At 40.0% G+C, this 15010-nt stretch overlaps 1 protein-coding gene across 1 annotated transcript in view; it reads right to left on the bottom strand.

Moving 5' to 3' along the window:
- Positions 1–15010, bottom strand: part of LOC126351614 (uncharacterized) — a 57908-nt gene that overhangs the window by 23326 nt on the left and 19572 nt on the right. The window contains exon 2 of the mRNA XM_050002620.1: positions 2513–2617. Within this exon, the coding sequence (XP_049858577.1) occupies positions 2513–2612 (100 nt within the window). The 5' untranslated portion in view covers positions 2613–2617. The remainder of the gene's footprint in view (positions 1–2512; positions 2618–15010) is intronic.

The following is a 15010-nucleotide window of genomic DNA, read 5'->3' as shown; positions in this document are numbered from 1 at the left end:
TTCACCAACACCCTCACAGGGTTTTTTTATTTTTTTATTTTTTTTTATTTTTTTTTTTACATCTCTCCTTTTTCACTACCCCTCCCCCCTGCCATACAGCTAACCACCCAACTGTATGTAGCTGCCCTACCCTCTCTCCAACTCACCCCTATATGCTCCCACAAGCAGCACTTTACCGACCTTCATCCATAGCCTGATATCCCTTCCCCTCCTTGCCCTAGCCTCCTCCTTACCCCCCACCCCCTCCCCCTTGGTTGCTTCTCCCATCATGCACTGCTGCTCGTGGTCTGGCTTCAGCAGCTACAGGCTATTTTTTATTGTGCCTATCTGTGATTCATCATCTTCACTGTATGGTAAGTAGCAACTATACTTTACATAATATTATGGGTACGGAAGTTATACTCTGTCATATAACCGGGAAAAAACAAATATAATGCCATTTATTCATTTATATTTATTTATTCATTCACTGCCGACATAAAATCAGTTTTCAGACATTGTCATAGTTTTAATTTACATATAAGGTGAAACATAAGATAGCACCACTAAAAGCCAAATTCATGCACAGATGAAGATAAGAAGTTATCAGCTTTTTGTTACAAAAATAAGCTTATGGTTAAACACACTAACAGATTCACAAGAGGGCATTATAATTTGAATTCTTCTATTGAATAACAGCATTCCTCTATTAATAAGTATTGCAGTTTATTCTTTAAGTTATTTAAATATCAGATGGCAATCTACTGCAAAAAATTGTGCTCTTTGTATGGAGACTGTGGTCTGCAGTAATTTTATTACCTACAATGTTATGAAAATTGCCCCTTCCACAGGTGTCTTTCTCTGCAAAACATTTGTTTACAAAGTTGACGATCTCTTCATTCAATGAAAATTTCTGCCCTCTGAACTCAACTTTTAACAAAGGGGAGGGGGGGAGAGGGGTCACTTGAGGCTACATCTGGTGTATAAGGATGCTGCTCAAGTGGTTGAGACTGCAACTGGTGGCTTTTCACCATGGCGACCACTGAGGTGTGAGATGGTGTGTTTTCTTGGTGAAACAAAATTTTTTTATCCTGAAAATTTGACCATTTTTCCCCAATTTCGGCTTTCAGATTGTCAACTAATGATATGTAGTATGCCTGTAACAGTTTTTCCTTTTTCTCATCACTATTTCATGAACCTGAGCAGTTTTACCATCAGTGGTTTCTGTTTTTGGCCATCCAAAACATTCATTGTCACTCAAGCCGGTACTGTCATATCCAAATTCAGCTACCCAAAATTTCACAGTGCTAAATGACAGTTTAGAGTCCCCATACAAAGCAATCAACTCATACATAATTTGCTTCAGATTATTGCCTTTTGAAAACAAAAAGCTAATTACAACTTGATAATCTATTTTGTTCATTTTCACAAAAACACTCATACCAACTCTCTAAAATGACTATCAAATAACAAATGCAAGTCCAAAATATTTGAAATTGTGGTGAGTGCATTATTATGCAAGTGTGAAAAAATTCCCCAACTTTCGTTGACAAGTGTTACTGTCTTCATGATGAGGTTGCAAACTTTTCAGACTACTCCCCATACATTGTTTCCTGTCTTTTAAATAGTAAGTAAATAGTGTTAGTATTTCTCTGTTCATCCCATATTCTTCCAGTTCATGCAGTATGCAATGTAGTATGAGCTGCAGTATCAAAAGTATTGCTTATATCTACGAAAGCGCTTCTTATTGTGTCTCCTTTATCCAGTTTATGATTTCATGTATAAAGGATGCTACTCTTGTTACAGCCAATCTCCCTTTCATAAAACTATGCTGTGGATACTAGAATAGATTAGATTTGATGAAATATGTCTCAGGGTGATTTAATATTATTCCCTCTAGCAGTTTGTGAAGTTCTGAAGTTAAAACGATATTGCTCTGTAGCTTTTTGTGTCAATTTTTTTTCTCAATTTTTATACACTGCTAGAATTTATGTGATTTTCAAAGGATCACGAAATTCATTACGGTAGTGGAAGGTATGTATTAGGTGCATCAGATGTTTAAAAAATTCTGTTGTGCATTCAATTAGCAGCTTAGGTGAAATGTTATCCAGCTGCAAGATATTTCAGCTGTGTGTTGAGATGACAGCTCTTCCTTTTAATTTCCCATCAGGGGTGTAAATACCGTAATGGCTGGGAAAAAGTACCTAAACTGCGCCTCCCCTTAAGTAATGGAATGGCTGAAAAGAGATTGGCTAATGCTTCTAATTTTAAAATTGCGTGCCCAGTCATATACCTCATTTGTTATCAGTAGTACGGCTTTATGCCTTAATCATTAAACAGTATTAAAAATGTGACAGTGAAACAATATCAAACACTTTAAATTCAGTGAAGATTTATTTCTCAAGATACATGATCAACTGTTTGTTATAATCTAGGTTAATTTTCACTTTTGCATAATTATTTTCTCAGTTTTAAAGTACTGAATAAAATGTACAATGATTATATAAATCATACCATTGAATGTTCAACTTACATAGTGCTCCATATTTATCATGAATTAAATGTTCATATTTGTGCTTCTTCCCTGCCATGGCAAGGGGAATAATGGCTAGAATTATTGCAAGAGTCTTCATTGTCTCTGTAAAATTAAAAAAAATAGCAATATATGTAATTTTAAGTAGTTGAAAAAGTGTGCTATGAACTTCTGCAAAAATATCTATTTGCATACTTTTACTGCCATATGTGTTTATATTCAAGAACTTGATTTTAACAGTGGAAGCAAACATGTACTTTAAATAGGGATGCTTTTGTAGAAAGTAAATACTCCAATGCTGTAGTCAAAGTTACAATGGCATGACAAATATTTAAAAATTGTGTCTCACCATTGGGCACCAGTGAATATTATTAATAAATGCATTACTAAAATAGTAATTCAATCTACATTTGAACTGCAGTGTTGTGTGTAGGCTTTATTAAGGCAATTATTCAGTGTCACTTATAATACGCAAGTTTTGGCACATTTTCATGAAAAAAAGTTTGTATTGACATTGCAGATATATCAGATGTATACACAAAGATAGACAGATGCTTTGCAGAGATGCTGGAAGCAGTCTGCAGGACAACTGCAACATATACGAGTGTTTCTGTAAGAGTGTGCAAAAATGAACAGGACATAGCAAATGCTCCAAGACTGTTACAGAGATCCTTAAGAGTAGCAAACTGGGGGTCATGGAAGCCAGCTTAAGGAGATATGGAAGTAAACTTGTCTACCTCTTCGTCTAACATTATTGTTTTTCAGCTTCTTTACAACTAACAAGCGTACAAGTTTACATGTACTGTGCTGTTTATTTACATGTACATTCTTTATTTCCTGAAAGGAAACAATGAGGACAAGCCTGATTACTAGGAAGCCTACCTGGTCATCTGTACTTGAGTTTTGTGCAAATAGCTCTATCTGAGGTTTTGGAGAATGTACCCATGGCTGTTCATCAGGCGATGTGGATACAACATGACACTGTACCGCCTTACTTCAGAGTGGAAGTTTGCAACCATCTCATTGCTGTATTTCCTGGTTGCTGGATTGGAAGGAGAGTTCCTATTCCATGGCCCGTGAGGTCATCTGACCTAAATCCCCTTGATTATTTCCCATGGGGATATCTAAAGTCACTTGTGTATGAGACCCCAATGGATATGGAGATGGAATTAGTTGCCAGAATTGTACTGCCTGTGATGTGATTTGAAACACACCAGGTATATTTGTCAGGGTGCATCAGAATCTTGTTTGCCAGTGTCACACTTGCATTGAGGTTGATGGCCATCAGTTTCAGCACATTTTGTAAGATACAGTACAAATGGTACATTCATTGTGTCAGTGATGGTATTTGCAGTCAACTGTACCTAATGTAGATAAAAAAGTCACAGTAATGTGATTTTATTCCTATTATATCCTCAAGCTGGCTTCTCCAGCCCCAGGCTCCCTACCTCAAATTGTTCAGTGGAGCATCCTCTATATCCTGTTAAATTTTTGCATGCTCTTATGGAAATACCCTGTATGTATTGATTGATGTGTCACAGTAATTATAAGACTCGACTGGTACTTTGGGGGAATGGAGCTCAAATTGCCGTCCAGTCATTCTGTTAGAGATATTGCATAATTCTCTTAAGTTTCTTCGAGTGTAATCAAGATCATCCTCACCTACCTTTTGCCCAACTGAAATATTACTCCTACCAAAAAGAAAATTTACCTGAGAAAATTGTAAAACTACAGAATGACATTCCAGTCAGAAGGCAGGATTTCAGTACTGCCAATAGACACATTTAAAACCGGAAGCAGGGATCACCCTGTCATCCTGCATTCTGAATTACAGCCCCTGGGTGACCTGCTCCTCTTCCCTGTCTGAGAAATAGCTCTGAAAACTGGTATTACTGTTTTCACTTCAAGAGTTATTATTGGGAGTACTGCTGGGGAGGCTTGTGTGCCTCAGCAATACAGATAGCCGTACTGTAGGTGTGTGTGTTCAGAGGCCAGACAAATGTGTAGTTCCTGAAGAGGGGCAGCAGCCTTTTCAGTAGTTGCAGGGGCAACAGTCCGGATGATTGACTGCTCTGGCCTTGTAACATTAACCAAAACGGCCTTGTTGTGCTGTACTGCAAACGGCTGAAAGCAAGGGAAAACTATAGCCATAATTTTCCTGAGGGCATGCAGTGATACTGTATGGTTAAATGATGATGGCATCCTCTTGGGTAAAATTTTCCAAAGGTAAAATAGTCCCCCATTCCAGGTGGGGACTACTCAGGAGGATGTCGTTATTAGGAGAAAGAAAACAGGCATTCTACGGATCGGAGCGTCGAATGTCAGATCCCTTAATTGGGTAGATAGGCTAGAAAATTTACATATAGTGGGAATTAGTGGAGTTCAGTGGCAGGTGGAACAGGACTTCTGGTAAGGTGAATACAGGGTTAGAAATACAAAATCAAATAGGGGTAATGCTGGAGTAGGTTTAGTAATGAATAAAAAAATAGGAGTGTGAGTAAGCTACTCAAACAGCATAGTGAACGCATTATTGTAGCCAAGATAGACACGAAGCTCACACCCACCACAGTAGTACAAGTTTTTATGCCAACTAGCTTCACAGACAATGAAGAGATAAAAGAAATTATTCAGACACTGAAGGGGTATGAAAATTTAATAGACATGGGGACTGGAATTCAATAGTAGGAAAAGGAAGAGAAGGAAAAGTTGTTGGTGAGTATGGAAAGTGGGTAAGGAATGAAAGAGGAAGATGCCTGGTAGAATTTTGTACAGAGCATAACTTAATCATAGCTAATACTTGGTTTAAAAATCATGAGAGAAGGTTGTATACACGGAAGAAGCCTGGAGATACCGAAAGGTGTCAAAAAGATTATATAATGATAAGACAGATATGTAGGAACCAGGTTTTAAATTGTAACAAATATTATAAGACATTTCCAGGGGCAGATGTAGACTCTGACCACAATCTATTGGTTATGAACTGTAGATTAAAAATGAAGAAACTGTGAAAAAGTGGGAATTTTTGGAGATGGGATCTGGATAAACTGAAAGTACTAGAGGTTGTAGAGAGTTTCAGAGAGAGCATTAGGGAACAATTGACAAGAACAGGGGAAAGAAATACAGTAGAAGGAGAATGGGTAGCTTTGAAAGATGAAGTAGTAAAGGCAGCAGAGGATCAAAAAGGTAGAAAGGTGAGGGCTGGTAGAAATCCTTGGTAACGGAAGAGATATTCAACTTAATTGATGAAAGGAGAAAATATAAGAATACAGTAAATGAAGCAGGCAAAAAAGAATACAAACATCTCAAAAATGAAATGAGACAAAGTGCAAAATGGCTAAGCAGGGATGGCCAGAGGACAGTTGTAAGGATGTAGAGGCCTATCTCACTAGGAATAAGGTAGATACTGCCTACAGGAAAATTGAAGAGACCTTTGGAGAAAAGAGAACCACTTGTATGAATATCAAGAGCTCAGATGGAAATCCAGTTCTAAGCAAAGAAGGAAAAGCAGAAAGGTGTAACGAGTATATAGAGGATATCTACAAGGGTGAAGTACATGAGGGCGATAGTATGGAAATGGAAGGGGATGTAGATGAAGATGAAGTGGGAGATATGATACTGCATGAAGAATTTGACAGAGCACTGAAAGACATAAGTTGAAATAAGGCCCCAGAAGTAGACAACATTACACTAGAACTACTGATAGCCTTGGGAGAGCCAGCCCTGACAAAACTCTACTACCTGGTAAGCAAGATGTATGAGACAGGCAAAGTACCTCTGACTTCAAGAAGAATATAATAATTCCAATCCCAAAGAAAGCAGGTGTTGAAAGGTGTGAAAATTACCGAACTATCTGTTTAATAAGTAATGGCTGCAAAATACTAACACACGTTCTTTACATATGAATGGAAAAACTGGTAGATGCTGATCTTGGGGAGGATTGGTTTGGATTCTGTAGAAATGTTGGAACACGTGAGGCAATACTGACCATACGACTTATCTTAGAAGATAGATTAAGGAAAGGCAAACCAAAGTTTCTAGTATTTGTAGACTTAAAGGGTTTTGACAATGTTGACTGGAATATTCTCTTTCAAATTCTGTAGGTGGCAGGGGTAAAATACAGGGAGTGAAAGGCTGTTTACAATTTGTACAGAAACCAGATGGCAGTTAAAAGAGTCGAGGGGAATGAAAGGGAAGCAGTGGTTGGGAATGAAGTGAGACAGGGTTGTAGCCTACACCCGTTGTTATTCAATCTGTATATTGAGCAAGCAGTAAAGGAAACAATGCATGGAGAAGAAATAAAAACTTAGAGGTTTGCCGATGACATTGTAATTCTGTCAGAGACAGCAAAGAACCTGGAAGAGCAGTCGAACGGAATTGACAGTGTGTGAAAGGATGATATAAGATGAACATCGACAAAATCAAAATGAGGATAATGGAATGTAGTCAAATTAGATCAGGTGATGCTGAGGGAATTAGATTAGGAAATGAGACACTTAAAGCAGTAGATGTGTTTTGCTACTTGGGGAGCAAAATAACCAATGACGGTTGAAGTAGAGAGGATATAAAATGCAGACTGGGAATGACTAGGAAAGCGTTTCTGAAGAAGGGAAATTTGTTAATATTGAGCATAGATTTAAGTGACAGAAAGTCTTTTCTGAAATTATTTGTATTGAGTGTAGCTACGTATGGAAGTGAAACATGTACAATAACTAGTTTAGACAAGAAGAGAATAGAAGCTTTCGATGCTATAGAAGAATGCTGAAGATTAGATAGGTAGATCATGTAACTAATGAGGAGGTACGGAATAGAACTGGACAGAAGAGAAATGTGTGGCACAAATTGACTAGTAGAAGGAATCCGTTGGTAGGGCATGTTCTGAGGGATCACCAATTTAGTACTGTAGGGCTGTGTGTAGGGTAAAAATCATAGAGGGAGACCAAGAGATGAATACACTAAGCAGATTCAGCATAACATAGGTTGCAGTAGTTACTTGGAGATGAAGAAGCTTGTGCAGGATAGGGTAGCTTGGACTGAAGACCACAACAACCACAATAACAACAACAACCAATCATTTTGCCTCTTTGTAATTTTATGAAATATTACTTCATCTCAAATGATTTTATCCTAGACAGAAATCAGCACCATCAAATTACCTTCCATTAGGAAAGAACTCAACATGTTGTTCTTAATGGAACAAAATTGTCAGATTTAAAGATAATTTCTTGAGCACACCAAGGGAGTACGATAAGACTGTTACTGTCTACAAAGTACATAAATGACATATTAGAAAGCACTGGAAGCTCTTTAAGACTGTTTACAGATAATTCAGTTGTTTATAAGAAAGTAGGAAGGACACAGTGAACCGCACATGTATGATGAGTCTTGCAGGCTCTGGCCGTTGACCCTGAATGTAAATAAATGTAATGTCTTGCACATACACAGGAAAAGAAATCCACTACTGTACGACTACACTATTGATGACAAATTTCTGGAGACACTATCTACCATAAAATATCTAGGAGTAACTACCAGGAGCGAACTTAAGTGGAGTGACTATATAAAACAGTAGGATAAACAGATGCCAGGCTGAGTCTGATAGGAAGAATCTTAAGGAAATGTAAGTCATCCATGAAGGAAGTGGCTTTTAAGGCAACCAATTCTTGAGTACTGTTCATCAATCTGAGAGCATTACCAAGTACGACTGATAGACAAGTTCCAATGAAGAGCAGCACGTTTTGTCATGGGATCATTTAGTCAGTGCAAGACTGTTACAGAGATGCTTAACAAACTCCAGTAGCAGACACTACAAGAGAGGTGTTGTGTGTCACAGAAAGGTTTACTATTGAAATTTTGTGTGAGCACTTTGGACAATATATTACTTTCTCTCATATACATCTGATGAAATGATCATGACGAGAAAATTCGAGAAATCAGAGCTAATACAGAGCCTTATTGACAATCATTCTTCCCATGCACCATTTGTAACTGGAACAGGGAAGGTGGAGATCAATTGGTGGTACTAGAAGTACCCTCTGGCATACACCACTTGTTAGCTTATAGGGTACAATGTAGCTGTAGATGTAGACACCAGTGTTGGTAGGACTTTAAAATCAATCCTACCTCTGAAATATATTCATAAAGTAAAAGCCCTTGAAAATATATTTTGCTAGTGGAATTCTCTACCACAGATTCACCACAGAGGATTTGCCAGTTCTGTGTATGTTGAAACTAACTGTCATAAAAATTTGCAAACACCATGAAATATATCAACAAACTGAAAGCTTCATGCACAGTTACTTGAGTATAAACCATCTACAAATTAAAACCTGGACATGTGCACATAGGTTCAATCCCTGATACTGCTTTTTCACAGATTGTGTGCTGGAAACTGAATTTTCATAAAACTTCCTGGACTGATACAAATCTTCACCCTACCACAGTCTCTGCTGCACAACTCCAGACTCTACTAGGGCTTTTTTACTATTCTGTGGAATCAGTATTAGCATGTGTCTTGAACACTTTATTTATACATCAGGACTCATATGCCACAGTTCTTAATTGCAGATTAATCACAGGAAACACATAGAACAGAAAGAACATGCATACCATATGAAACTCACACCTGAAATGTTCAAGAGTCCTTTGATTGCACAGATATTCCCTATCAAATTGAATCCTGGAAGCACTGATGTACCCCTGCGTTACTGCACAACACAGGTGTGAAGTCTGTCTCCAATTACAATTTAACTAACCATACCCAAGAGAGCATTTTTAACATTTCCTCTACAAAAGAGTTTCTAAGGAGCTATAACAGATTGTAGAAAATGAGTAATAATTTGGGAATAAGGCATGTTCATGTAATACATTTCCTCTCCCTGTCTGTGAGGAATGTGTCCAAAAAGTTGGGTGTACCTTTTTTCACCCACCCTGTGCAGATACACTAAAAACTGCTTCTCAATCCACAGTAATATTTTACTACAGGGAATGTACTTAACATAATGTTTATATGAATGATATTATTCTAATACTTAAGTTACTTACTATAACTATAAATATTATTATTATTATTGTTGTTGTTGTTGTTGTTGTTGTTTGTGTAACTTGTGTACATGCACACTACAATTTTAATTGTAAATATAACCTCTAAGGATGCCAAATGCCTGATTAGTTGCAGGGTGCCAAATCCTGATTAGATTCAGCATGAGATACACTGGGAACCTTCATCTTGTCAGGTAAAACAAATCCAGGAAGAAATAAAATTATTATATTCTAACTGCCATTGTTCAATGTAGTGTCAATTTTGCCCAGTTTGTATATTTACTAGGTGTTCTCAGGACAAATTTTCATCAGCTATTGCTGACAATGTACCCATAGAAGTCATCATGTCTTTTATCACCTTTGACACTGTCACTGCTGAAGTGTCTAATACTCCACCACTCTTTACTATCACACTTCAAGACAACTTCTTTCATTAGAGCAAAAGAACAGACTCACAAAATTACAGACCGATATTCCTAATGGTTTTCTGCAAAACTCTTGAACATATTCTCAGTTTGAACATAATGGGACCAAGAAGTATACATCCACAAATCAGCATGGTTTTAGGAAGCATCACTCTCGAGAAACTCTGCTTGCCCTTTCCCTCATGATATTCTGTGAACTACTGATGAAGGCCAACAGGCAGAGTCCATGTTTCTGTATTTCCGGAAAGTATTTCACACAGTGTCCCATGAAGGCTGTTAAAGAAGATGCAAGCCACTCAAAACCCAGTTTGCTGTTCTAAACGGTGAGTGTTCATCATAAGACAAGTGTATCATCAGGACTGCCCCAGGGAAGTGTGATAGGACCAATGTTGTTCTCTATATACATAAATAATTTGGCAGACTGGGTGGGCACCAATCTGCAGTTGTTTGTTGATAATGCTGTGGTGTATAGTAAAGTGTCGAAGTTTAATGACTGTAGGAGGATACAAGATGAATTATACAAAATTTCTAGTTGGTGTGATGAATGGCAGCTAGCCCTAAATGTAGAAAAATGTAAGACAACACAGATGAGTAGGAAAAACAAACTGACAATGTTCAGATGCAGCATTAGTAGTGTCCTGTTTGATGCAGCCACATCATTTAAATATCTGGGCATAATGTTGCAAACCAATATAAAATGGAACAAACACGTAAGGATTGTGGTAGGAAAGGTGAATGGTCGACTTTGATTTACGGAGAGAATTCTAGGGAAATGTGGCTCATCTACAAGGGTTGGAACTTAAATAGCGGCAACTATTTATTCACACCCAATACGAAAGAGTTACATGTTTGCACCGTTACTGTCCTTCAAAGTAGTCACCAGCATTGTGTACAACCCATTGCCAGTGACGTGGAAGGTATAGTATACTGTTAGCAGAGCCTGTTCTGTTGATGGTGTTATCCTAATGCATTATGTTCCTCCATGGCAGACCATCAATGCACAGTATTACTGTTCGTTTTTGGGGCATCACCTGTGACCATCTTTGCGAACAAAGTGGCACCACTTTCTGCTCAACCCACCCATCATTTTGCATGAAAAAACATGAGCACATGCAGCGCAAGCTGTGGCTGCTCTGTTCAGCCGATCGGACTGAGAAGTACTGTACCATCCACCATACTCCCCAGACTTAAGTTCTTGTTACTTTGATTTGAGTCCGAAGATAAAGGAACCACATCATGGCATCTGCTTCAGTACTGTTCCAGAGATTCGACAGACAGTACACCACTCCATTCACACCATCAACAGAACAGGCTCTGCTACTCGTATACTATGCCTTCCACATCGCTGGCAACGGTTTCTACACAATGCTTATGACTACTTTGAAAGACAGTAACAGGTGCAAACATTTAACTCTTTAAATATTGGTTGTGAATAAATACTTGCCACTATTTAAGTTCCAAGCCACATACAAAGGAGACCACAAATAGGATGCTAATGCAACCTGTTCTCGAGTACTGTTTGAGTTTTTGGGATCTATACCAGATCGGATTTAAGGAAAATATCGAAGCATTTCTGAGCTGGGCTTCTAGACTTGTTACTGGTAGATTCAAACAACATGCAAGTGTTACAGAGATACTTCAGGAATTCAGATGGGAATCCCTGGAGGTAAGGCAACACCCTTTTTGAGGAACACTATTGAGAAAATATGGGAGAACCAGTATTTGAAGCTGACAGCAGAACAATTCTGTTGCCTCCAACATACATTATGAGTGAGAACAACAACGATAAGATGTAAGAAATTAGGGCTCATACAGAGGCATATGGATAGTCATTTTCCCCTCATTCCATTTGCAAGTGGAACAGGAAAAGAAATGACTATTAGTAATATGGGGTACCCTCTGCCATGTGCCATAGGTTCAATTGTGGGATATCTATGTAGCTGTACATGTACACTCCTGGAAATTGAAATAAGAACACCGTGAATTCATTGTCCCAGGAAGGGGAAACTTTATTGACACATTCCTGGGGTCAGATACATCACATGATCACATTGACAGAACCACAGGCACAGAGACACAGGCAAAAGAGCATGCACAATGTCGGCACTAGTACAGTGTATATCCACCTTTCGCAGCAATGCAGGCTGCTATTCTCCCATGGAGACGATCGTAGAGATGCTGGATGTAGTCCTGTGGAAAGGCTTGCCATGCCATTTCCACCTGGCGCCTCAGTTGGACCAGCGTTCGTACTGGACGTGCAGACCGCGTGAGACGACGCTTCATCCAGTCCCAAACATGCTCAATGGGGGACAGATCCGGAGATCTTGCTAGCCAGGGTAGTTGACTTACACCTTCTAGAGCACGTTGGGTGGCACGGGATACGTGCGGACGTGCTATGTCCTGATGGAACAGCAAGTTCCCTTGCCAGTCTAGGAATGGTAGAACGATGGGTTCGATGATGGTTTGGATGTACCGTTTGGATGTACCGTGTCCCCTCGACGATCACCAGAGGTGTACGGCCAGTGTAGGAGATCGCTCCCCACACCATGATGCCAGATGTTGGCCCTGTGTGCCTCGGTCGCATGCAGTCCTGATTGTGGCGCTCACCTGCACGGCGCCAAACACGCATACGACCATCATTGGCACCAAGCCAGAAGCGACTCTCATCGCTGAAGATGACACGTCTCCATTCGTCCCTCCATTCACGCCTGTCGCGACACCACTGGAGGCGGGCTGCACGATGTTGGGGTGTGAGCGGAAGACGGCCTAACGGTGTGCGGGACCGTAGCCCAGCTTCATGGAGACGGTTGCGAATGGTCTTCGCCGATACCCCAGGAGCAACAGTGTCCCTAATTTGCTGGGAAGTGACGGTGCGGTCCCCTACGGCACTGCGTAGGATCCTACGGTCTTGGGGTGCATCCGTGCGTCGCTGCGGTCCGGTCCGAGGTCGACGGGCACATGCACCTTCCGCCAACCACTGGCGACAACATCGATGTACTGTGGAGACCTCACGCCCCACGTGTTGAGCAATTCGGCGGTACGTCCACCCGGCCTCCCGCATGCCCGCTATACGCCCTCGCTCAAAGTCCGTCAACTGCACATACGGTTCACGTCCACGCTGTCGCGGCATGCTACCAGTGTTACAGACTGCGATGGAGCTCCGTATGCCACGGCAAACTGGCTGACACTGACGGCGGCGGTGCACAAATGCTGCGCAGCTAGCGCCATTCGACGGCCAACAGCGCGGTTCCTGGTGTGTCCGCTGTGCCGTGCGTGTGATCATTGCTTGTACAACCCTCTCGCAGTGTTCGGAGCAAGTATGGTGGGTCTGACACACCAGTGTCAATGTGTTCTTTTTTCCATTTCCAGGAGTGTATATTAGAGTAATGAGACCCAAGTCTATTTCATGAATACACAGTGCATTTTTTTTTTAAGAGCACACGAGGGGGAGGGGGAGGGGGGGATCTATTGCAGCCCTCTATGACTTCCTCTCCTGTCCCAAAATCTTCATAATCTCAATTATTTGTTGGACATAGTCCAGTCTCCAGTTTCCATGCAGTTTTTACCCACATCTCTCTCAAGTACTGTGAAAGTTATTTCCTGACATCTTAACATGTGTCTTCTCACCCTGTCCCTTCCTCTAGTCAGGATTTCCCAACAATTCCATTTCTTATCTAACCAGTCCACTTAATATTTAGCATCCTTCTGTAATACCATATCTTAAATGCTCTGAATCTCCTCTTTTTAGTTTTCCACAGTCCATGAATCAGTTTAGTGCTGTGCTCCAGACACACATTCCCAGAAATTTATTCCTCAAATTGAGGCCTATGATTCATACTAACAGACTGCTTTTAATGAGGAATGTTCTCTAGGAATGTTCTCTATTATAGTCTGTGTCTTATACCTTCCTTGTGTGCCTTATTTTGTTTCTGAGGTAGCAGAAGGCCATTGCTTTTGATGTTAATCTGATTTCTGCTGCTTCTCATTACCTCTGTCTTTCTTTACTTTAACTGCAATCCATAGTCTGTGCTTAGTAGACTTCTCATTCCATTTTCACTTTCAGTAAGGATAGTAATTTCATGAGACAATCTTATAATTTATCACCTTTCACCCTAAATTTTAATCCCAGTCTTGCACCTTTCTTTTGTTTATGTCACTGCTTCTTTGATATACACGTTCAACAGTAGAGAAGTAAGACTGCATTCCTGCCTTAAGCATATTTTAGTATGGCCACTTCACTTGTGGTCTTCCATTCTTCAAGCTCCACCTCGGTCTTATTAAAAGTGTGTATTGCCCAGCTTTCCCTCTAACTTAACCCATTTTTCTAGAAATTTGAATATCTTGCACCATGCATCATTCAGTAGTTCTTCTAAGTCAACAAATCCTATGAAGTGTGTTCATTTTAGTGTGTCAATTTTTCTCAAGTATTGACTCCATTACCACATGCAGCTTCAAAACTGCCTCACTGCCTTTCCTATGGTTACTAATTGTCAGGTAACAGATCTTTCCCATTCTTTTGTACATTATTCTTTTCAGGCAGCTTGGATGCAAGAGCTGTTAATCTGGTTGTGCAATAGTTCTAGCATTTATCTGCTCTTGCTATCTTTCAGATTGTGTGGAAGATATTCCTCCAAAGGTGAATGATATTCCTCCAAAAGTCCAATGGTACATCTCTGCCCCCCGCCCCCTCCCCATGATTTTAGAAATTCCAAAAGAATGCTATCTATCTGTGGTAACCTAATGGCCTACCACCTAGATGCTAGTCATCATCACGATTGGCACATATGATGTGAGAGTCACTCTGCATCCATTACTGTGAAGTACAGCTGCCAGCATAGACACTACATCTGAGTGACCATGCACGATGGTTGCGGGAGCACTTCCCAGTGCTACCTGCACCATGCCTTCTATGTATGTGATCACCACCCAACGATCGTTCTCAATCTGCTCACACTCATTCTGCCATTCACTAGCTAGATAAAACTGTACTTTTCTTGCCATATGGCAAGAATCCACTGTGAAGTAGTGTTCAGTG

This window comes from Schistocerca gregaria, chromosome 1 (genome assembly GCF_023897955.1).
Source record: "Schistocerca gregaria isolate iqSchGreg1 chromosome 1, iqSchGreg1.2, whole genome shotgun sequence".
Taxonomy (NCBI): Eukaryota; Metazoa; Arthropoda; class Insecta; order Orthoptera; family Acrididae; genus Schistocerca; species Schistocerca gregaria.
This window is presented reverse-complemented; position numbering and strand designations above follow the sequence as displayed.